The 25,053-nt window shown below is 45.6% G+C and overlaps 1 protein-coding gene and 1 non-coding gene across 9 annotated transcripts in view; both read right to left on the bottom strand.

Moving 5' to 3' along the window:
- The window catches only part of PROM1 (prominin 1), a 135,277-nt gene that overhangs the window by 24,006 nt on the left and 86,218 nt on the right, over window positions 1-25,053 (bottom strand). For 7 of the 8 annotated variants that reach the window (XM_070458089.1, XM_070458088.1, XM_070458090.1 and 4 more), the window contains 8 exons: window positions 21,167-21,287; window positions 20,240-20,303; window positions 19,289-19,378; window positions 12,119-12,336; window positions 10,553-10,627; window positions 8,163-8,226; window positions 4,657-4,816; window positions 1,609-1,761 (listed from right to left, as the gene is read on the bottom strand). In XM_070458089.1, the coding sequence (XP_070314190.1) occupies window positions 1,609-1,761; window positions 4,657-4,816; window positions 8,163-8,226; window positions 10,553-10,627; window positions 12,119-12,336; window positions 19,289-19,378; window positions 20,240-20,303; window positions 21,167-21,287 (945 nt within the window). The remainder of the gene's footprint in view (window positions 1-1,608; window positions 1,762-4,656; window positions 4,817-8,162; window positions 8,227-10,552; window positions 10,628-12,118; window positions 12,337-19,288; window positions 19,379-20,239; window positions 20,304-21,166; window positions 21,288-25,053) is intronic. The other variant, XM_070458091.1, reaches the window with a different exon arrangement.
- LOC139032095 (U6 spliceosomal RNA) lies at window positions 4,387-4,490 on the bottom strand. The gene has a single exon (XR_011484641.1). It is a non-coding gene; the product is annotated as a U6 spliceosomal RNA (small nuclear RNA).

The raw sequence follows: 25,053 nt of genomic DNA, 5'->3' as shown, positions 1-25,053 counted from the left end.
CCAATTCTGGCAGACTCCCATGTCATTAGCTTTAAGGTTATTTTTAAAACTTCACTTAAAAAAAAAAAACAACTCACAAATGAACCTAACGGAAAGACTCACGGACATAGAGAAAGACTGGAGCTTGCTCAGGGAGGGGGTAGGGCAGGGAGAGTGATGGGCTGGGAGTTTGGGGTCAGCGGATACCAATTATGCCATTTAGGATGGATAAACAACAAGGTCCTACTGTATACACAGGGAACTATTATTTAATATCTTGGAATAAACCATCACCAAATAAACAGGAATAAATAAAAAGGAATGTACACATGTGAGTCACTTCACTGTACAGCAGAAATTAACACACATTGTAAATCAACTATGCTTCAATAAAACAAAAACTCATGTGCCTGTATTCATGTGAATGAAGGCTTGTACTACAGTGAAGCCTGAAGCTTTATGGAAATGGCCTTAACTTTAAAGTCACAGCTCATAAGTAGCCAGATTATTATAGTGACCTAAAGTTTAAAAAAGCAAATTAATGCATGTCACTATAGACACAAGTAAAGAAATGGCCGTGGTTTTGGTTCCCTGTGACCCAAAATACTTCTTCTAAATCTTAACCCTCCCCTGGATCCTCATCACCACCACCTCCAACTCATTCCCAGGAGTTTATTGGAAAAGAGAATATCACACAGCTTCCTCTCTGGGGAGCACTCCAAGCTTTTACCCCTGGTCACTGGTTTACATTTCTGGCTCCACCTCCACTTCCATCCAGCACATGCCCCCACTGCTTTGTTATAACTTAGTAAATGGTTTTCTTTACAAAAATAGGAACTTGGATACAAATCTGACTGCTCCAGTCTGTGTCACATTGAGCACCTGCTGGTACCTCTGATGGTACTCTGATGGTATCTGATCCCATCACTAATACAGGCTACCTGTCTAACTCCCAAAGGTGCTGGCTCCACAATCCCTGTTCTAAAGGGAGCTCTAGAGCTTCAGAGTGAACAGTGTCTGATATCAGGTCAATCTTCAGAAAGTATCGAATGTATGGGTTGGTAGATAGATTGACAGACAGATAGATGCTGTTGTTTTTTAGTTGCTAAGGTGTGTCTGAGTCTTTTTGACCCCGACAGGCTCCTCTGCTCATGGAATGTCCCGGGTAAGAATACTGGAGTGGGGTGCCATTTTCTTCTCTAGCAGATCTCCCCAGCCCAGGGATCAAACCTGCGTCTCCTGCTTTGGCAGGTGGATTCTTCACCATTGAGCCACCAGGGAAGCTCAGAGAGATAGACAGATACGGGGGAAAATAATGAGAATTAAGAAAGCAAACTTGGAAATAACTTCCTGATAGCTGCTTTAAGGAGGAGCCTACTATACACACATGGATATACTTATAAACATGGATTTTAAGCTTGTCTCTCAAAGTGCCACCGACCTAGAGTTTCCTTGATTTTTATGCTTAATGGAATTTCCCAAACCAACGAAAGCATAGTCACATCAGGTCTCCCCTGTCGGTCACAGGAACCCAGGGTGCTTGGCCCGGAGGCCACCGGGTCCCGGTCACATCATGGCCCCCACCCCGTGTTTCCACCCTTCACAGACCAAGGAAGGGCCGAGACTCACACCATGAGGAGGACGCCCCCGGTGTTCGAGACGCAGCCTCGGTTGGTTGGGGTGGCATTCTGGTCATAGCCCAACGTGCCACACAGCAAGCCCAGGAGGTAAAAAATCAAGATGAGGGTCAGCAAGCAGCAGATGGTCAAGCAAACCAGCCACCTGGTGGAGCAAACACAGAGCAGGCACGCTGAGTGGTGACGTCATCGCAACACAGGCGTGCTGGACCCGGGCTGGAGGGGTCCACGCTACCCTTGGCAATCAAACATCAGAGTCCTGCTAATTCCTCAGAGGGAGAGCGTGCTGTGAAATGACCCCTTTCCAGCCCGAGTCCTCCAACCCAACCAAATCAACATATATCCTGGTTTTGAAGAGCTCTCACAGGTCATGGGATTATTGCTTCTTTTCCTTCACTTTAATCCACGAGGCAACTGACAACCATGCCTCTTAGGGCTTTTCAGTTCTCTGAAGGTTCCGGAGGCTACAAGTGTGGATAATCAGGATGTTAGAGAAAAGGGTAAGTGATGGTTGGAACTCTGCGTATTCAGATAGCTACTGAGGGTGGACCCAGGACAAGCCAAGCTTCACTGATTTACTTCCCCCACCAAACACGACCATGCCCCTTAGGCTTTTCAGTTCTCTCAAGGTTCCCGAGGCTCCAAGTGCTTATTATGAGGAGGACGAGATACAGACAGATCATGTTAGACAACAGATAAGAAGCTGGGACTGGTTCCCCTGGTCTTTTATCTAAAATGTTTTGTGATTTGAGGAATACGAGGGACGGGGGTGGGGAGTAACCTGTGTTCCTTACTGAGGCAGACACCTTCTACTTGACGAATGCACTGACTCTTAGAAATTTTCACATCAAGTGAGAACAGTGCATGCTCAGTCGTATCCGACTCTTTGTGACCCCATGGACTAGCCTGCCAGACTCCTCTGCCCACGGGATTCTCCAGGCAAAGATACTGGAGAGGGGTGCCATTTCCTGCTCCATGGGATCTTCCCGACCCGGGGATCCAACCCGAGCTTCCTGCATCTCCTGCAATGGCAAGCCGATTCTTTACCACCAGCACCACCTGGGGAGCCCTTAGAGTTTTAGGCCCATGCCAAATCAAATGCCTGCAGAATGTGGGTCTCAGTGTCATGGGAGGTCTTGTGAGACACTTGAGGATAAGGGATCCTCAGGTATTGCTGGCATTCCTCGAACGTACAGCAACCCAGGAGTGTTCAAGGGTAGAAATACTTCCCAATCTTTAAAACACTAAAAAACAGAGTATGTACTCTGCGACAAAAGCTGTCACTGCAGTTTTTCATTCAATTAAGAATAAACTCAATTGTTATTAATAATGGGCTTCCGAGGTGGCACTAGCAGTAAAGAACCCGCATGTCAATGCAGGAGACCTAAGAGAAGAGGGTTCAATCCCTGGGTTGGGAAGATCCCCTGGAGGAGGGCATGGCACCCCACTCCAGTATTCTTGCCTGAAGAATCCCAAGGACAGCCACCTGCACCTACTCTGTGACGTTTTGTGCCAGATCCTGAGGATACAAATTTAAATAAGCCATGGAACCTGGCCTTAGGGATCTTTTACTGTTAATGCATGCCTCATGCATGCGGGAGGAGGAAGGAAAGGGAGCTGGTATGTAGACAGATCATTGCACCAATCCTCCTATCTGTACCACTCTGACTTCTAATGAGATTTCAAGTCCATTGGGAAAGGGTCTGTCTTATGCTTGTTCAAGAAGGTATTGGTGGCTCTGCCTACAACGTGGGAGACCCAGGTTCAATCCCTGGGTCGGAAAGATCCCCTGGAGAAGGAAATGGCACCCCACTCCAGTATTCTTGCCTGGAAAATCCCATGGATGGAGGAGCCTGGTGGGCTGTAGCCCAGGAGGTCGCAAATAGTCAGACAAGACCAAGTGACTTCACTCTCTTTTGTTTGTTCTGACACCTGCTGGGGTGGCCAAGCCGCATGGTAGGAAAAGGCTGGCTGAGACACAGTGATAAGTGAGGGCATAGTCAGGTAGGAGTTGAAAACCTACCTTTGCCATGTTGTCCTCAGTCTTGCGTAAGTCACTTCACGTCCCTGAGTCTCAACAAAACAGGGTTATAAACACAACACAACCTGAGGGGTTTCTGTGAGATGCCACATGGACGGCTCGTGGTGGGCACACTTCGACTGTCGCCTGAAGGCTAGCAAGTACTGTTATTGTCTCGCTATTTATCTCGTGCTCCTGCATAATAAGGAACACAAGTAGGGATGGTGGTCTCTGCAATCTCCTGGGTTTGGATGGCTGGAAGAGTTCCAGGAGTGGCCGTGGGGCTGAGCCTTTCAGAGAAGAGATCCCGTCTTGCTTCTCATGTGATCCTGGAGATCCCGTGAGTCTCTCCTGTCCTGTCCTCCCCTGAGCTCTTGTCTAAGATACATGCCCACCGGCATCTCCCAGGACCCCAGCCTACCCTTAATGCTTTTCTAAAGGACAGACAGCAGGGATCCACAGCAGCTTCAGACAAGCCACTGGTTTCAAGGATGCTCTTTTCCGTAAGAACCAGCCTCTATGGATTTATTTTATTTATGCATAAAGAGAAAAATATCATCTGAATGCTCTTTCTAATTTCTTTTAAATTGTAAAATCTTGTTATATACCTTAGATAATTACAACCAAGACTGTGGAAGCCATCAAAATTGCAAATAATTGACTATTTGGCTCAAGAACTTCCAGTCTTCAATATATATATATATATACACACACACACACACACACATACACACACATACATATATACACACACGTATGTAATGCTTCATGAATTTTCATGTCATCCTTTCACAGTGGCCATGCTAGTCTTCTTAGCAGAGTTTCAATTTTAGTATACGGCTGCTGAAGTGAACACTTCAACTTTCTAAATGAACTTAAACTACGGTGAACACACATCACCTTATGGCCTCTTTGGACAATTTGCTGTCTTAAGATTATCCTGGTTATATCGTCAGATTTTCACCCCCCTCCCCAGCAAGTTGCACGCTCATGGTGGCACTGCTCAAAGAGGGCACTGACCTGTATGAATTGCATTTTTCCACAGTGGGTAAATAGTGGAGGATATAATCTTCAGTGTTATTAATGTAACGGACGAAATTCGACAGTGTCTTCTGAATAGGAATCTTTGTGCTTACATTTTTGACATCAGAGTGAATGGAATTCAAGGTCTTTTTAAACTCTGAAAACAAAGATGCCTCAGTTATGCATTTTCATAGAGAAGACAAGACACTTAGTTTTGGAACTCAACTGAAAAGCTTGAACCACTTTTAGTTCTTCCCATGTTATGCAGATGTTTAAAATATGAGAAGATTCTACAACAAGCATGAATGCAGCCAAGTCTATTGAAAAGCAATTGTTTAACAAAAGAGCAAGCTATGAGAACTGACTTAAATGACATGGCGTGAAATCAAGCCAGAGTTTTCTTCTACTTATTTCACTAAAAAAAGAAAAGCAAAATGGACCAAGTGACTAAACTGTACTGTGTGCCTACAATAGAGAAGGCATTTTTATAAATGTTAACTCATTTCTCATTCCCACTTCACTAACTGGGATGCTGGACTCATAGGGGTTAAATCACTTGACCATATGTCTGTTTTTCAGAAAGTACTAGAAATGGGATTAAAAACTCAGGTTCACCTACCTGTAAAGCTTCTGTTAAGTGATTTTGCAAAAAAAACCCCAACTATTTAATAATAAAAGAATCCCTTCATCTACAAAACAGCACTGAGGAACACAGTAATTCTCCAGGAACAATTTTTTGAACATGTGACCTCAGGTGACATTTTTGTTAAAATTGCATTTGACTCATACAAACTGAATCTTGCTTAAGTCTACCTGTGTCTCCTATATGCAAAAAGCAGTACTATTCCCAGCAGTCAGTTTCTATTAGCATGTATCCTCATCTCTCAGGGAGGTTATGTTGCAGCATTCTGGAATGTGTGTGATCATCAGGGCAGGCCCTGGGATCAAAGTCAGCAGGTGGGGACCATCACCACTCACTAAGACCTGAAGGGGGCCTCATCCACAGTGATTCTTGACGCGGGGACAGCCCAGAAGCATACTCATCGGTCAAGGTCTGCTGATTCTAAAGGGCAGATACACGTCTCTGCGGCAGCGGAACCAAGGCTGGCAGGTCTCAGGATGCGATCCAGGGCTCCCGGTGAACTTCCGGGAGCTGGGAGCACAGTCCGAAAGGAAATGACATCACACTGGTGGGAAATTTTTTTTTTTGGAAATTGTGCGGTTCACCTCCGTGTGAATCCTCAGGAACTCCTAAGAGTCACAGTGGGTGGACATCTCCACATGACTCATGCCCAGAGACCCCAGGACCCTCCACCTGGAGACTCTGCAGGTCTCTTTTTTAAACTGATTAGTGTGTTTACTTTTGGTCGTCTTGGGTCCTCGTTGCTTTGCGCGGGCGTCCTCAGTTGAACGGGGGCTACTCCTCGCTGAAGTCTGCGGGCTCCTCGTCACGGTGGCGTCTCTCGTCGCCGAGCAGCGGCACACAGGCTTCAGCGGCTGCAGCACTGAGGCTCAGTAACTGTGGCTCGCGAGCCCAGGGCGCTCTGGTTTGGGGCTCTTGCAGGGCCAGGACTCGATACTGGCAGGCTGACTGTTAGCCACTATGCCGCCAGCCAAGTCCTCCAGGGCTCTTTATCCACCCTGAGATTTCTGGGGGTTGCTACACGTGTCATACAGATACCCGCTCCCCGAAGCGCAGTTTCCTCGCCTCCGAATCGGGCCCCTTCCGCTTCTCGGGCTGGGTTCCTCCCCACACTCCGCACACCACACTCCGCGGTGACTGTACGCAGCTGCCGCCCTCTCGGCAAGTACCTTCTTCCGGCTTCAGTTCGGACGTTGCTTCCTGGAGTCTTCCGCTGTTCTCTCTGGCCACTGGGTCCCTTGCACACACCTCACCAGGTTCCCAGAGGGTGATAGAAGCCAGCTGCAGGGTTCCAGCCCAGCTGCAGGGTACGCGGGGGTCACGCCTCCCTCACCTCCCATCCCCAGAACCCAGCAGCAGCGGGCACATAGCAGGTGCTAAGGGTTATTTGTTTGGGAGAGACATGAAAACCCTTACTTGTCTTCAGCCTGGGGGGCGGGGGCAGGGGCGGGGGCGGGGTTGGGGGGGTGGGGATGCTCGCTTAGACTCAAGAAAACTCTGGCTCGTGTTCAGGTGATGGCAGTGTGTACACCCGGCCTCGCGCATGCAAACTGCACGCCTTGCTTGGCCAGACTTACAAGGGAGGGCGGCACATGTTGGCAGAGGAAGTCCAGGAAGAACAAACAAAGAGAGTAAACACAGAGATTAGTAAGCAAGTGGCTCTCAGATGTACAGCGTAGGTTATCCCTCAGAGGCCGGCATACGAAAGCCACAACTGTCTTGAATAGGTCAGTATTTTAAAGCAGAATCTTAAACAGAAGGGAAACCACAGAACATCCAAAGCACTATGTAGTAGGAGAAAATTCTTTTTACTCAAAGTCTTAATGGGTTGAAGGAACAGTATTGGGTGGGGGGGGAATCAAACACCTCCAACACAACATTTTAAAACCATCAACAGGTTTTTCCTGGTGGCTCAGCTGGGAAAGAACCTGCCTGCAATGAGGGAGACCCGGGTTCGATCCCTGGGTTGGGAAGATCCCCTGGAGTAAGGGAAAGGCTACCCACTCCAATATTCTGGCCTGGAGAATTCCCTGGATAGTATAGTCCACGGGGTTGCAAAGAGTCGGACACGACGGAGCGACTTTCACTTCACCATCAACAGATAAAAAGCAGCACTAGAAGATGATTTAAAGAAAGAGAGGAGACAGCCTTACACAGCTTCAGAGATGTGTGCCCTTAGCAAACAGCCCAGGGGACCCCACACTCTTGCACAAAGAATTGTTATACTGTGTTCTTTCTCTGTGCCTTCACCCTGTGTACCACCACCTGAATTCAGTGTGACGTGGTCGCTTGAGATCAGTGGGATTCTCTTGACATCACTTCTGCCTCTCCAAAAGCGTAATGACCTTAAGACCCTACAACAGCTGACCCAACAGTCAGCCTCCCTAGAGCAACATGACATCAGCCTCAGAAGCAGACCAAAGTTTTCCTGAAGACAGAAAATAAGTCCCTAGACAGTGTTCCTTAAAAAATAAATTTTAAGCTCTTTTAGGAAATAAATTTACAGTGAAAACAACCCAAGTGTGACCTTCCAGATCATAAGCTATGCCTGTTGTTGGTTCTTATAGCACCTGCCAGGTTATCATCACAGTCTGACCCTCAGCCCTGCAGCTTCCACTCACAGGAGGATGTTAATCCGTGTTTAATAGGAGTATTATTTTTTTTTTAATTGATATCATTTGGTGAAGGTAGCATTATTGAAATATTCATTATTTAGTTTTGTAGTTTGGGATTTTAGTGAGAGAATTTTTTTTTTTTTTAAGAGGGAAAAAGAACAATTCTTAATAATGCAGTTCTTTGTGCTAACCAGCCAACTCTTAACAAGGAGGCACACACAATTACTTCTAACGGGCAATCTCACCTGATATGAAGTCTCTGGTTTGATTTTTCACTTCCTCAGGTATGTCAGAAAGAGAGTCGTTGGCCTAAAGAAGGTTCAAATAAAATCATTATAGAGAGTAAGTAGAAGAGCATTTCATAGTATTCATGTTCAGCTTAGAATGGAACAGAGAAGCAAAATTCAAATGTAACCTTCATCTTAAGGCTGAAATTATCACGACATGGTCATTAAAACTCTAAAAAAAAATATTCCCCTTTAGAGAAGACTTGCTTTAAATTGTATCCATGGAAGATCACATTAAAAGTTTTTAATTTTCAGTTCATGTTAAACATTTCCATGTATTTATCCCAGTGTTTCTCAGTTAAGAACAACTTTGTCCCCTAGGAGATATCTGGCAATGTCTGGAGATGTTCTGGTTATCACAACTGATAATGTCCTTGCCATTTGCGGGCATCAGCCAGGGATGCTAATAAATACTTGACAGTGTATAGGACCAGTCCAAGTGCCCTGAGGTTAAGAAACTCTGATCTGTACAATGTTCCACGTGTAGCTATTAAGTGAAACTCTAAAAACAGAATCTTATTTTCCAAAGCAATTGCATGATAACATTGGAGATCTAGTCTCAGGGAGAATAGTAAGGTCCTAAAACACAACTTAGAAAGAATACAAACTGTAGTGAGGCTCAAATGAAACTCAAAGCAGCCATGCCAAGCTCTGTCACTCTTGGGCTAAATCCATGAAAGGACAATGTCATTATTTGCAAGCAGCTTACCTAAAGAGCCAGATTTCTGTCTAGAAGGGGTTTAGTTTGTGTTTCTTAACTGTCTGCTGGTGTATTTAGACATCTGTTAGGGAACACTGTAGTGATTACAACCTCTTATGAACTGAATGTCTATCTCCCTGGAATGTGTATGTTGAAATCTTGACCCCCAAAGTGACGGAATTTGGAGATGGGGTCTTTGGGACGTGATTATCTCATGAGAGTGGAGCCTTCATGAACAGGATTAGTGCCCTGTTAAAGGGGACCCCAGAGAGCTCTCTCTACTTAGTGAGGATACAATGTGAAAATGCCTGTCTGCAACCTAGAAGAGGTCTCCCTCATCTGAACCCAACCAGGCTGGCAACCTGATCTTTGACTTTCAGCCACAGAACTGGTCAGAAACACATTTCCACTGTTTATAAACCACCTGGTCTATGATATTCTCTTACAGAAGTCCAGGCTTCTCGGGTGGCTCAGTGGTAAAGAACCCACCTGCCAATGCAGGAAACAGAGACGTGGGTTCCATTCCTGGGTCAGGAAGATCCCCAGGAGAAGGAAATGACAACTCCAGTATTCCTGCCTGGGATATCCCTAGGACAGAGGAGCCTGGCATGCTACAGTCCATGGGGTGGGAAAAAGTCAGACATGACTTACTGACTCAACAACAATCTAAGTTATAAACTTTATAAGATTTATGGTGACAACAAGTTCCCACTTTAGCTTAGCAACATTGATGTCATAAAAAGGAAGTTCATGACTTGTGTTTCCTCAAAAGCAGCTAAGCCACCCAGCACACTGGTACTTATAGTGGCTTTGGTACACCTGACCCCTCTACATTTATCTGTGTTTGGACTTGGGGAGGTCAACCATCACAAGAGGGTTAACGTCTAGAAAAAGATTTACATATCTTCTGATTCCGTTCCTTCATTTAACAAACAAGATGACGTCAGAGTTCAGAGACCGAGAGTTTCTAATGACTTGTCTAAAGGGACACTTTCTTCGTTAGCACACATAGATGAGTGCTACACAGCTGATGACTTCTTTTATGTCCACGCTTAAAAGATGGAGTTGAGAATAAAGCTATTCTCTCCCTCTTCAGCTCTTGTGGAAATTCCAGTATTCTGGAACAAGGTGGTTCCTGTCTTTTTTTAGGGTTTAAAGTCTTGTGGGACAACCAAGACAGGAAAGCAATAGTCACTGTGATGAGGAACTTAACAAAGAATATTTGTGATGCTCTAAGAGTATATTAAAAAGGGTTCTGATCTGGTCAAGATGCCCAGGAAAGGCCTCATTAAGAAGGTGAAATATAAAACTTCAGGTAGCTACTGGTAGCCCAAGAAGCCCAAGAAGAAAAGAGGAAGTGGCAGGCAGAGCACACAGCCTGCACATGAGCAGAAGTGAGGAGAGGCACCGCGTGGCTGACTCCCTGGCAGAGTGGGAGAGCGCCTTGCGTGAGGACCAGCACAAGGTCCGCCATGACACCCACGCGGTCCTGGAGGATGATATCCATCCCCGCTCTTGGCAACTCGGCTCCAGAATGTCTCTGCTTTTTCGCTGTTTCCTAGTTCCTCATGCACTACTCTGCTCTTGAAAATAATCTAGAATAAGCTACTGTGTTTGGTTTTGGTTTTTTTCTCTCTAAAGACCATACCTTTTGGACCAGGCTGGACAAATCTGTTTGAAGAAGTCCATCAAGCTGAGCAATGTGTCCATCCAAAGATGGGAGCTGAAATTTTATAAAACAAAGTATAAGGCCAGGTGGTAACCCTGCACCCCCAATTCTTTGTCATAAGCAAGGGATCTTCTTAAATTCAACTCCTGAGACATCTATATTATAAAGGGTGTGATCTATGTTTCTTCTGAACAGAAGCACATCGTTGGAGGAAAACCATTGGCTCAGAATGGACTCTACAAGTACTGATTTTACATGTTCGGAGGTCTCCGATAGCAGTCAGCTAAAAGTGAGGGCAAGAAATTTAACACAGGTTGAATACGTGTGAATACAGAGACTGAATATTGTTGAATACAGTTGTGAACAGCTTCTTAAAAAATAGCCTTATAAAGAGAATCCCTGGTGGGTCTGTGGTGAAGAATCCACCTGCCAATGCAGGAGATGTGAGCTTGATCCTAGGTCAGGAAGACCCCCTGGAGAAGGAAATGGCAACCCACTCCAGTATTCTTGACTGGAGAATCCCATGGACAGAGGAGCCTGGTGGGCTACGGTCCGTGGGGTCACAAAGAGTCAGGCAAGACTTATGACTGAGCACACACACAGGTACATACCACTATCATGAACATTATATAAGTACTCGTGATTACTTTATCTACATCCCAGAAGTCTATATTCTCAAGTGGCTCCAATCCCAGAAGTCTATATTTTCAAGTGGCTCCAAACCCTTTCTTTTTCTAATCTTCTTCTTGGCATTGTGAGATATTACCTTTCATTTTGGTATCTGTGGTTAACACACTAGGCCTATCATTTAAAAGCAAATTTTAATTTTTAAAGGTCTGCAAAAAAAGGCATTCAGCTTCCTTTTTCATTTTTAAACCTGAATTCATCACAGATACATTGGTCCCAATGCAGAGGGAAGGGGAGAGAGCAATACCGGGATTGAGAATGAAGAGGTACAAAGTACTGTGGATAAAATGAGGTAAAGGATTCACTGTACCACACAGGGAATATGCCAACACTTTAAAAAAACATACACTGAAATTGTCAAAATAAAATAAGCAGAGAAAGAAGAGTGGTGCGGGAGCTGAGTCCATTCTGAGGGTGGCGGTGCGTGCTGAGTCGTTTCTGGCTCTCGGTGACCCCACAGACTGTAGCCCACCAGGCTCCTCTGTCCACGGGGTTCTCCAGGCAGAATACTGGAGTGGGTTGCCGTGCCCTCCTCCAGGGGATCTTCCCCACCCCGGGATCAAACCTGCGTCTCTTGGGTCCCCCACATCGGCAGCTGGATTCTTGACCGCTGGTGCCACCTTGGCAGCGCATTCATCCTGATAAGTTTCAAGCAACGAATGGCAGAGAACTCTCAGGGAGCACTTCCCATCCTCCATTCTCTCCAGCTGCAGCCATTCCGACGTGGTGGCCACCTAACCAGGAAGGCCGACCGAGATGCCCCCTCCCCCCGGCCACCGGGCCCCTGGTGGGTGAGCCAGGCTGAACCCTCCCCGTCCGTCCCAGTGACACTGCCCTGAAGCAGGACTGCCCTCTCACCTGATCAAAATTGGCGCTGCCATCAAGGACGCTCAGAGACTGACTGATGCTGGCGCACGTGGTCGCTGTCACAGGAAAGGAGCACTGGGGATCCGTGAGTGTTTGCTCCATGCTCGTTTTCATGTCTCTCAGGCTGGTGCGAAGATGTGCAGACGACTGCTTCATGTCCGTTAAGAGAGTGTTCAGTCGGACCAGGGTAGCTCTATTAGTTTTCATGTCTGTTAGGAACACAGCCCGCTTCAGAATAGAGGCACCCGCTGGGCTGACCAGTGGGGAAAAAAAAATCCCTTCCCATATACAAAAGGACCTTAAAGGAACTTGAGATCAACTTGCAAAAATGACACTGGAAGGCAGCCAGGAGAGCCCACTGTGATGGGCAGACTGACAGGGGAATCCACGGCTACTGTGGCCCCGTCTGCCTCTGCCAGCGACTCCCAGCTCAGTTCCCCCACCTGGGGGCTCTTTCAGACACACAGGGGCGAATATCAACCTAGGGGTGGCACTGGGACTCATGGGCGCAGCATTAAGTGGCTGGCGTTGGAGCAGCAGCCACAAGAAAAGGTGTCCCCACCCTAGACTTGCCCAGCCTTGAGGAGGTCAGCCCAGACACCGCCAATCCCAGGCAGCTTTAATCCACAGAAAACCTGATGACACCCAGACAGATCTTAGCGATGGATATTCAAAGAGCTGGAAGTAGACACAGCAAGAGATCACAGATTTGGTCCCTTAAAAGCCAAATCTAAAAAGACACGATACAAATGAACTGGCTGACAAAACAGAAACAGACTCACAGACGTAGAGAATGAATCTAAGGCTGCCGAGGGGGCACGGAGGAGAAGGAAGTGGCAACCCACTCCAGTGTTCTTGCCTAGAGAATCCTGTGGACAGAGGAGCCTGGTGGGCTGCTGTCCACGGGGTCGCGCAGAGTCGGACACGACTGAGGCGACTTAGCAGCAGCAGCAGGGGAAAGGGACACTCAGGTACATGTAGGTGAGATGGACAGGTACACACTGCGATATTTAAAACGGATGACCAACAGGGACCTACTTCGTAGCACAGCGAACTCTGCTCAATGTTACGTGGCAGCCTGGATGGGAGTGGGGTTTGGAGGAGAACGGATACATGTGTATGTATGATGGAGTCCCTCTGGAGTCCTATCACACATTGTTAATGGGCTATATCCCAAGATAAAGTAAAAAGTTTAATTTAAAAATAAATAAATAAATAAAAGGAAAATGTTAAAAAAAAAAAAAAAAGAGAGAGAGAGAAAAGATTCCAGATTTAGATTCAGCCAGTCTAGGTACAGATTTCAACATAGATACTCTCTGTGTAACCCGAAGCAGATACCTGAATATTCTTAAGCAACTTCCTCATCTGAAAAATGATAAGACCACCACAAGGTTTATCACAAAATGTGGGGATCAGAATGATCAGATTGAAATCCCTCAAAGGCAGCAAGTCCGCCTCTTTTATTTTAGAAGCCTCCAGAGCCTAGGCCACATTCTTATCCTCGGCGATCCCTATAGATTGTTTGCTCTCTGATTTCTCTGGTGCTCAATATGCATAACTAGGCAGGTAGCAAAATAAAACTCCTTTCTCCAGCGACTTAAAGTCACAGCATAAGAGATGTGAAATTTAGAGGACACTGCTTTTTGTCTTCTGGGCTCATAAAACAGATGGTGGAGTGTCAGGTCACAACAGGGTGTTACTAGGAAAAGTGTGATGTGAAAGTTGCTCAGTTGTGTCCGACTGTTTGGGAGCCCATGGGCTATACAGTCCATGGAATTCTCCAGGCCAGAATACTGGAGTGGGCAGCCTTTCCCTTCTCCAGGGGATCTTCCCAAACCAGGGATTGAACCCAGGTCTCCCACATTGCAGGCAGATTCTTTACCAACTGAGCCACAAGGGAAGCCCAGGAAAAGTGTGAATGCCCTTATAAGCTGGTTCCCCCAATTATCTCTGGCAACCACATAAAACTTGGTTCTAAAACCACACACACAAACACACACACTTTAATGCTTTTGTGTTGCGGTTTCATCCCAGTTCTCCTAGCTACCTTCCAGGACTGGATTAAAATTTAAGACAAAAGACTGTCTGAAGCAGACCTCAAGATTTTCTATTCCGATAAGGTGAGATTTCCATTTGGGATGAAGAGGCAGACAATCCAATCCTGAAAGCCTCCCCAGGTCTTAGAGTAAGTCACCAGACCTAGGCTCGGATGCCATCTTGGATGACATGGGCAATGCCATCTCCTAAGTGTAAGCCTGCTGAAGCAACATCTAGAATCAGAGACTCTCCTCGTAACCAAGAGATGACCCAACCAACCTCCTAATTTGCAGATGAGCAAACAAGGTCCCGAGAGGTGAAAGAGTTTGCCGGAGATGCTATAACAAGGTAGCAAAAGAACTACTATCTTAACAGTAATTTGAGATAATAATAATAGAGACTTCATCAAAGAGTCACTCTGAGCCTCAGACTCTCGTCTTTTCTACCTACCTCCCAGGTTTAGCAGCAAAGCATGGAGCTGGTACCCAGCTCACATTAGAGGCTCAATAAATATCTGACATCGGGGAGCAAGAGCATGGTTGCAACTAGAAACACACAAGAGAGTGCAAAAGAACGTCCCCAAACATGACTTACACCGCACAACACACACTTCACATTTTAATGTTCTGCGGTTTACCTCCCATAGCCTTTTCCACTTTGACTTCAGGATGAGTCATTTTAAGGCAAGAAAGGAACAAAAATGATGACAAAGAATGATGGATGATAAAATGAGTTAAAGGTCCGGAAAACCTGAGTCCATTTCGGGACCATGTGTAGACGTCCTGGCTTATGGGTGGCTATACTGTCATGTCCCAAGAATGACTTAGAAATAAGTCAAAGGCTTCAAAGCATTTCATAAAATGTCTACTGGGTTATAACTCTGGGAGTCATTCCAAGCCTACTAAGATCACATATATTATGTATCAGAAGTCAGGGGAAAGATATTTTAGATTCTCCATTTTAACTAATTAACTTTTTACCAGCTCATAGCACACTTCCTTTATAGGTTCTGGCCTGCAGCTCAAACATGATTTGCAGAAATCCATTTGCAGGTTTCCGCTTTCTCCAAAGGCTAACAGGTACATGAGGCTGCAAAGAATTTTTAGCAAAAAACTTGGTGAAGCAGTTTCCTAAGTACTGGCAACACCAGAGGCTAACATTTAACCATATAGGCTGGTTTTAAGAAATATGTAAAATTACAATAATACAGGAAGCACTGAAAAGAAAAATAATGTCTGTTTTAATTGATTTCAATCCAGCTAGAATTGTAAGGCAAATGTTAAACACTGGGCAAACCAGGAGGCTGACTCATTGGAAAAGACCCTGAGGCTGGGAAAGATTGAGGGTGGGAGGAGAAGGGGGCAACGGAGGATGAAGTAGTTAGACAGCACCACCAACCCAATGGACATGAGTTTGAGCAAGTTTTGGGAGCTGGTGATGGACAGGGAAGCCTGGCGTGCTGCAGTCCATGGAGTCCCAGAGTCAGACATGACTGAGCGAGTGAAAAACAATGACGAGGCAAAAAGTAAAGTACGTGTCAACCACACTGCATCCTTCGTACACTTTTGCACAGTGCTTATGTTCACATAACTCTGGAGCTGGAGGAGACCTTGGCAGACCAACACTCAAGTGAACGGGCTCAAGAGGGATCTGGGGCGCAGAGGTGCCTGGCATCACCTTGTGGTCACACCAGCTTTTTTTTTTTTTTTTCAATATCTATTTATTTATGTGGCTGTGCCGGGTCTTAGGTGCAGCACACAGCATTCTTAGTTGCAGTCTGTAGGATCTAGATCCTGATCAAGGATAGATGAGTCCACTGGTGAAGTGCTGACATTTGATGTTATAATGAGCAGACCCAGAGGATCCACTGGATGCTGGAGGCAGTGGACAGGGAAGGTTTTTACGTGTCTACTGGACACAATGGAAGAAGTCGCAAGGTGAAGCAGCAAGGAGCCACTGGGCCCCCATCCTTCCTCCTAGTTCTGTTCCTGCCAGCTAAGTAATATATTCTGCTAAGACATAGGACTGGGCGGGGGAGGGGGTGTTGGGTGGCAGCTACAGAGGGAAACTTCTCTGGGAAAAAGTCTGGGCTTCATTTTCCTTCCTGTGGCCGAAATGCTCAAATAGCAAGCGACCAAGACATCACGGAAAACTTGTTATTCAATTCTATGACAACCCTGGGCTCCTTGTCTCAGATATAACCTGGTTACCTGGATAAACTGAGCTGAAATTGGCGGTTCGTAAACTGTGGTCTGTGCAAAGAATTCAAAGGGATTTGTGAGCTTGGAAGAAAAAAAAAACCATACCAGACCAAACTCCCATCCTATTTCCGCTAGTCCCCAGTTACACTTTCAGCCTCTGATTTCTCTCATAAATATAGACAGTGAATCTCCATCAGGGCCTTGACTGTCCCTGAAGAAGGCAGAAATATTTTCATTTCATATTCAGTGTTGTCTGGTAGAATCAAGTCTACTCATCACTACTTTAAAGGATGGTATTTATGAGACCCTCTGCTACATACTATTAGTTAATGAGCTTAATCAACAAACACAGGTTACTCCATTGCAAACCCACTTTTTTAACACTCTGATACCCCAGCCTGACACTCTACTTATAGAGGGTGTCATTTGATTGTTGTTGTTCAGTTGCTCCGTCGTGTCTCTTCGTGACCCCATGGACTGCAGCACGCCAGTCTTCCCTGTCCCTCACTATCTCTCAGAGTTTGCTCAAACTCACGTCCATCGAGTCAGTGATGCGATCCAACCATCTCATCCTCTGCCACCCCCTTCTCCTGCCCTCAATCTTTCCCAGGATCAAGGTCTTTTCCATTTTATAACTAATGCCATTTAATTTTCAATAAAAGATGATAACACGTGGTTTTGGGGCCACGTCTTGGCCATAATCACAAACAGCTCATTCGTAAATGTGGTGGCTGGAGGAAAGAGGTTACGCTCAGTTGTAAGAACATGTACTAATTAACAGGAATGAGAGGTTACACTCCTTGGACAGTGAGCTCTTTATCTAAAACACTCTGATCTCATTTTTGTGCATTTTTTTCTTTCACTCATTATTTTTTGGCTCCATAGCAGGCCTCTTACAGTTGTTAAAGATTACCATATTTCCTTGATTCACCAGCTCCTTTTACTTTTTTTACATTTTAATTTTCATGAAATGAGGATGTATGTTTAATCAATAGTGCATTTAACATGATACTTTCCTCTCCCCCCCCAAAAGATATGTATTAATCCAATGGTCTATACAATATCTGCTGCCTTAAAATAAAGGAGTTTTATAGTCTGATAAGGAAGCACAAATAGCGCAGTATATATTGACTAGGAAATCAGAAGCTTTTACTTCTCCTTGCTCATGTGTTGAAGCTTGGAGAGGAAACTAATGGTTGTCCACTGTATTAATTACCTATTGCTGCAGGCAATATTATTCTGAAAGTCAGCAGTTTAAAACTACAGAGATTTATTATCTCATACAGTATGTGAGAGCCAAAAACCTGGGATTGGCTTAGCTGAATGGTTGGGCTCAGGATCTCCCGGGTCTTGCAGTCAAGCTGGCAGCTGGGACTGCATTCATCCGAGGACTGACCAGGGCTGGTCCATCAGCTTCCTCAGTCAGTGACCTGGTTGGCGGGAAGCCTCAGTTCCTCACTGTCTGGGGAAGAAAGGGGTCGTCCTCAACCCACCTCCTTCGCTCACAATTATGGTTCATGGATAGAACCAAGATTAACCATTAAATGAAGGTCTATTTCCACTAGTTTAAGCAGATTCATTGTGAAATGCTGGACAACTGGTATACCCTAACAATAACCATTAAATGAAGATCTATTTCCACTAGTTTAAGCAGATTCATTGTGAAATGCTGGACAACTGGGATACCGTAACAATACCTCAGGAAGGACAAAAGCAGGAAACCTTTTTTGTTGCTGTTTTCTTTTTTCCTCCTCCATCCGCCTTCCTTTATTCAGATACCACTGAGCCTCTGCTGTGATCGGTGATGATTTAATCATGGGGGTAAGACTCATTCTAATTGATCTAAAGATCAGTTCAGGTCAGTCACTCTGTCATGTCTGACTCTTTGTGACCCCATGGACTGCAGGATGCCAGGCTTCCCTGTCCATCACCAACTCCCGGAGTTTACTCAAACACATGTCCATAGAGCCGGTGATGCCATCCAACCATCTCATCCTCTGTCATCCTCTTCTCCTCCTGCCCTCAATCTTTCCCAGCATCAGGGTCTTTTCAAATGAGTCAGTTCTTCGCATAAGGTGGCCAAAGTATTGGAGTTTCAGCTTCAGCATCAGACCTTCCAGTGAATATTGAGGACTTATTTCCTTTAGGATGGACTGGTTGGTTCTTCTTTCAGTCCAAGGGACTCTCAAGAGGCTTCTCCAACACCACAGTTCAAAAGCATCACTTCTTCAGTGCTTAGCTTTCTTTAGATATTCTAAAGGTAGGCCTTGCTGTTTTAAACTTCAATCCTTAAAAGGGTTAAATACACAGACTAGGAACCCAGTTGTCTCTAGACAGAAGTAATACAGGGCTTCCCTGGTGGTTCAGATGGTAAAGAATTCGCCTGCAAGGCAGGAGACCTGGGTTCAATCCCTGGGTTGGGAAGATCCCCTGGAGAAGGGAATGGCAATCCACTCGTTTATAACCTGGAGAATTCCATGAACAGAGCAGACTGGTGGACTACAGTCCACAGGGTCACAAAGAGCCGGACACAGCTGAGTGACTAAGACACACACAGAGTTTAGATAGACAGACAGACAGACATTAGACGAAGAACCGAGTGACTGGCACACACAGAGTGTGTATACACGTATCTATTAGATGAGGGAGGGTCTGTGGCATTTCGGGCAGAAGGAGCACATGCAGCTCACGGTCTGGAGGAGGACGACACCTTCAGGGACTCACAGCGGAGTGAACACTGGGGTTCACGGCTGCAATGGAAAGCAGGGTGCTGGCAGAGGACACTGGAAAGAGAGTGGGGCCAGGTGTGGAAGGAATGGGGGGAGGAGGATGAAGACAGGGAGGAAGGGGGGGGGCAGCTGAGTTGCCTCAGTGGTGGCGAGACAGGTGGACGCCGTCTGGGTCCCGGGGCCACGCCGCTTACCTTCTGCCAAGGCCTTGATGTCCTTCAGCACAGGGAGCACTTTGGGTCTGAGACGCTCATAAATGCTGCCTCCCAGCAATGAGTTAATATCTAAATCCCAAGAAGCATAAGGGACGTTGAGGATGGACTCTTTCTCTCTTTGCCTCTGACCTCTAGGTCCCAGGGCAGGGTGCCCTGGCCTGGTTTAGTCTCTCCCGCCACAAAACCCCACTTTGCACCCCACAGCCCACTTGGGCAGAGACTGTCACGTGGCGATTTCTCCGCACACGTCAACGCGCCCACGCCGGCCGCGCCCCTCGGAAGACTTAGCACAGACTTGGTGTTTCTTCGCCCCGGGACCCTGTGTGCCTTCTCAGCTCGATCCCTGGCTGCCCCGTCCCACCCCCATCTCCAGCTGGGCCAGGGTCACTGAATCCCGGCTCTAGCGACACTTGGAGCCGGATCCTTCTTTGTCGTTGGCTGCCTTGTAGGACTCATGGCCACATCCCTGGCCTCTACCAATGAATGGGACCCGATCAGGACATCGAGATTGCCTCCAGGTGTTACTTGATGTCTTGAGGGCAAAAGAGCCCCTGGCTGCTAACAGCTGAGCGCTCGGGGAACTGCACTGCCCGCCCCTCTGTTCCAGAAGCCACGGCTCCTCGGGGTCCCGCTATGGCTTTAGCAGCAGACCTGACAGAGACCCACTTCTCCTCTCACGAGGGGAGTGAAGCAGAAGCGCCGTGGCTGCAGGAAAGCAACAGCGTTTTCACAATAATGCGAGGTTTTAGTGTCTGAGTCGCCAACGACGCACTGTCAGTAACACCAGGGAATTACGGTTGTTTCTCCCATGTGTTCACGCAGAAACTGCAGAAACGGCATACTTCATTTCTGTGTTTTATGGGAGATGACCACAGCATCTTCGAGCCAAGACAAACAAACAGATTTGAGACAACGTTCAATGTTACTCACTATCCAGATCGTCAAATGCTTTCTCCTTAGTGTGGGTAAACTGGTCCAGTATATAGTCAATTTGCTTTAAAAAGAAAAAAAAAAAAAAGGTTACATGGAACCTCCTCTTGAGGTCCCAAGCCACAATAAAAAGAGATTTAACATCTGAAAATTAGGCAGGACTCCCAGGTGGCTCAGTGGTAAAGAATCCACCTGCCAAGGCAAGAGACGAGGGTTCAATCCCTGAGATGGGAAGATCCCCTGGAGAAGGAGATAACAACGCACTCCAGTATCCTTGCCTGGGAAATCCCATGGACAGAGAAGCCTGGCAGGCTACAGTCCATGAGGTCACAAAGAGTCGGACACAACTGAGCAATGAGAACGTACACACATACAAATATTAGCAAATCAGGGTTCATAAAACAGGTTTCATTACCAGAGCAATTTCAAGCAAACGATGTGGAGTCAATTATATTGCCAAGAAGAAAGGACAGTGACACGAGAGATATTGTTTTTTAAAGAAATCATGAGATCTTTAAAATGGTTAAGCACTTCTATAATAAGTATTATGTTATACCTTAATAAAGAGAAAAACTAAAGTGAAATGAAATAAGAGCATGCATGCTAAGTCGCTTCAGTCATGTCTGACTCTGTGCGACCCCATAGACGGCAGCCCACTAGGCTCTTCTGTCCACAGGCTTCTCCAGGCAAGAATACTGGAGTGGGTTGCCATTTCCTTCTCCAGAAATAAGAGCACTAATTCTGAAATGAGACTTTGTACTCTTGGGGAAAAAAAAAAATCACTTACTAGCCCTTTATTCCTTTATCTGCAAAACTAAAAGACAACACCTGGATTTCAGCACGTTCAAATGTGATTCCAAACATACAAGCAACTCCAAAAGGCCTCAGACACAACGCGTCGGGGGAAATACAGGTTGTGGTCCTTACCCCTGGCACCGCATTCAGGAGAGTTCTCAGGTCGTTGAAGTTACTGTCTGACAATTTCCGAGTCTCTTCCACGTGAGTCCTCATGTACTGATTTGCCGCAAAACCATACATGATACCGATGCTGCAGGAAAACGGATGGAGAAGGGGACACATTCACTGTGCGAGCCGTGGCGGCCGGATGACCACAGAGTAGCCCGCAGCGGGAGGAGGGAGGTGGTCTTCCAGAAGAGCCCCTCCCCTCCCGAGCCCCGCCCATCACGAGCCCCGCCCCTCCACTGCCGCAGCCTCCCTGCCTCCAACCCATCACCCACCCACCACCACGTGTGGACCCCAGAACAGGACTCGGTCCTCTCAGAGAAGGCACATCCAACTCGGCACATTGTTCTGAATATGAGCCAGTTCCAGTGAGGTGAATGAACCTACTGCCTGTTACACAGGGTGGAGTAAATCAAAAAGAGAAAAACAAATATCGTATATTAACATATAAATGGAATCTAGAAGAATGGTACTGATGAACCTATTTGCATGGCAGAAATAGAGACTCAGACACAGAACAGACTTATGGACACAGCGGGGGCAGGGGAGGGTGGGACGAATTGAGAGAGCAGCGTGGAAACGTATACGTTACATTATGGAAAACACATAGCTAATGGGAAGTTGCTGCATGATGCAGGGAGCTCAGCCTGGTTCTCGGAGACAATGCAGAGGCAGGATGGGGTTGGAGGGAGGGAGGAGGAAAGTTCAAGAGGGAAGGGACATGTGTATCTTACGGCTGATTCATGTTGATTACAACAGAAACCAACGCAATGTTGTAAAGCAACTGTCCTCTGATTAAAAGTAAGTAAATGTTAAAAGATACATCATTCTGTTAAGCATGAATCTCATAAATAGAACAATGTTGAGAGAACAGAAGTTACACAGGTTATAAGGCAGGGTGTGGAATACAGTCCCACTTCTGTGCAGATGCGAATGTATGTATGCAGACTCTGTGAGCACATGTGCATGCACATGCACACGAATACACACACATGTACCACATACATACCACTGCTTCCCTCAAGAAGACTATCCAGAAAAATACTAAAATCGTAAGATTGGTTTGGGCTTTCCCATGCTTTTGACTAATCTAGTTTGTTAGCTACTACATTGTCCAGGTTGAAAATAAACATGAATTACTTTAGCATTAAAATGTTATATGAGAAGCTGCACATAACAGGGTCCATCTTATGTCATTCCATTTTATGCGGAGTACAAAATCAAGCAAAATGATGAAGCTAAAAGTCAGTAGTTATATTTGGGGGAGGGGTGGATAATGACGTAATCAAGTGTGTTGACTTCATGGGAACTCAAACGTGTGCTTATGATATGAACACTTTTCTCCATATAAGATGTACTTCAATAAAGAGTTTCAAAAACACTGCATGAGGGACTTCCCTGGTGGTTCAATGGTTAAGAGTCCATCTTGCAGTGTAGGGGACACGAATTCAATTCCTGGTCAGGGAACTAAGATCCCACATGCCATACAGCAGCTAAACCTGTCTGCCTCAACTACTGAGCTTGACCATCACAACTGGTGGCAAACAACAAATAAATAATTAGTAAATAAATAGTTTTACACACACACTACATGAAAGACATCTGACATGAAAGCTGCTTTACATGAAAATAAAAACCCTATTTTTCGAGCCACCCGAAAGGTCTACATTTTATTTTATACATATTTATATATGTCTTAAATTTTATATATATGCCTCCCTTTTATGCATTTATCATTCTGAGGTCTCTTGATGTTGACTACTAACAATCTCTTGACAAATTAATTTGACCAACTGGTTTGTTTTTGTGTCAAAGCTTTTAAACATTAAAATGTTACATTTAAAACTGCTAATCTCCAAGGCCCTGTTGGATTTAACCACTAGGTGGCAGCAAGAAGCTAAGTAAACACAATACAGACTGCAGACGTTAACAAAATTAGTTTGTAATGAACTGTTAGTTTGTAACCATAGAATAGAAGGTGTAACTATGTTTCTAAAAGAAAGTTCGGCAAATAATATGCAAACTTTGGGCAAAAATATGATTCAGAATATGAACACTTCTTCTTCACCAAAAGCAGCATCTTAAGAATTATATATTAATATTTTAACAAGTAGGGTGGCCAGCTGTCATTTTTGCACCAAGTCTCAACTGTTCCCAGGACACCTCTCAGTCCTGCATAAATGAGTCATCGTTTGTCCCATTTTGGTCATGAGTCATTCCAAGAAGTAAGGCTGGTCTGGTTACCAAAGGAGGAGGGGGGTGGTAAATTAGGAGGTTGGGATTAACATATACACACTGCCATATATAAAATAAATCACCAACAAGGACCTAAGGACCTGCTATATAACACAGGGAATTATGCTTAGTATTTTGTAATAACCTATCTATGGTTTTTCCAGTGGTCATGTATGGATGTGAGAGTTGGACTGTGAAGAAAGCTGAGTCCTGAAGAATTGATGCTTTTGAACTGTGGTGTTGGAGAAGACTCTTGAGAGTCCCTTGGACAGCAAGGAGATCAAACCAATTAACCCTAAAAGAAATCAACCCTGAATATTCATTGGAAGGACTGATGCTGAAGCTGAAACTCCAGTACTTTGGCCACCTCATGCGAAGAGTTGACTCATTGGAAAAGACCCTGATGCTGGGAGGGATTGGGGGCAGGAGGAGAAGGGGATGACAGAGGATGAGATGGTTGGATGGCATCACGGGCTCTATAGACATGTGTTTGAGTAAACTCCGGGAGCTGGTGATGGACAGGGAGGCCTGGCATGCTGCGATTCATGGGGTCACAAAGAGTTGGACACGACTGAGTTACTGAACTGAACTGATATGGGAAAAGAATCTAAAATATATATATATATGTGTGTGTGTGTGTGTGTGTGTGTGTATAAATATATATTGGAGAAGGGAATGGCTACCCACTCCAGTATTCCTGCCTGGAGAATTCTATGGACAGAGGAGTCTGGCAGGCTACAGTCTATGGGGTTGCAAAGAGTCAGACATGACTAAGCAACTTTCATATATATATACACATACACATACATATGTGTATATATACTTATATCTATATGTAAGTATACAGAGAAGGCAATGGCAACCCACTCCAGTACTCTTGCCTGGAAAATCCCATGGACGGAGGAGCCTGGTGGGCTGCAGTCCATGGGGTCGCTAAGAGCTGGACATGACTGAGCGACTTCACTTTCACTTTTCACTTTCATGCATTGGAGAAGGAAATGGCAACCCACTCCAGTGTTCTTGCCTGGAGAACCCCAGGGATGGGGAAGCCTGGTGGGCTGCCGTCTATGGGATCACACAAGGCTGGACTTGACTGAAGAGCCTTAGCAGCAGCATATGTAAGTATATGTATGTACATATATACATACATATATGTGTGTGTGTATAATTGAGTCACTCTGCTGTATGCACACCTGAAGTGAACACGACACTGTAAATCAACTATACTTCAATTAAAAAATTAAAATTTTCAAAACAACAGATACTTTCCCATAGCAATATTACATAGATGTGTAGAATTGTGTAGTCTTTCCACACTAACCCCCAACAATCTATAAGAGAATGCTGAAGCTATTTCTTGTGGTTAACAAGGTGCAGCAGATTGCGTTCGAGCAGGAACACGAGAGTCGGGTCTGGTCCCACAACTGCCAACAACACACAGTGTGAGCTCGAGAAAGTCCTTTGCTCGTGTGAGCGTCCGTTGGTATCACAGAACTAGAAAAGCCATTAGACCAGTGCTTCTGAGACAAAGGAGGGTGGTACTGGGTGTCCCTGAGGGCTCCAGGATTTTACATTTGCATTCATGCTGACGATGATCTTTAAAAATGAAATTAACA

The sequence above is a fragment of the Odocoileus virginianus genome, chromosome 29, assembly GCF_023699985.2.
Source record: "Odocoileus virginianus isolate 20LAN1187 ecotype Illinois chromosome 29, Ovbor_1.2, whole genome shotgun sequence".
In the NCBI taxonomy this organism is placed as follows: Eukaryota; Metazoa; Chordata; class Mammalia; order Artiodactyla; family Cervidae; genus Odocoileus; species Odocoileus virginianus.
This window is presented reverse-complemented; position numbering and strand designations above follow the sequence as displayed.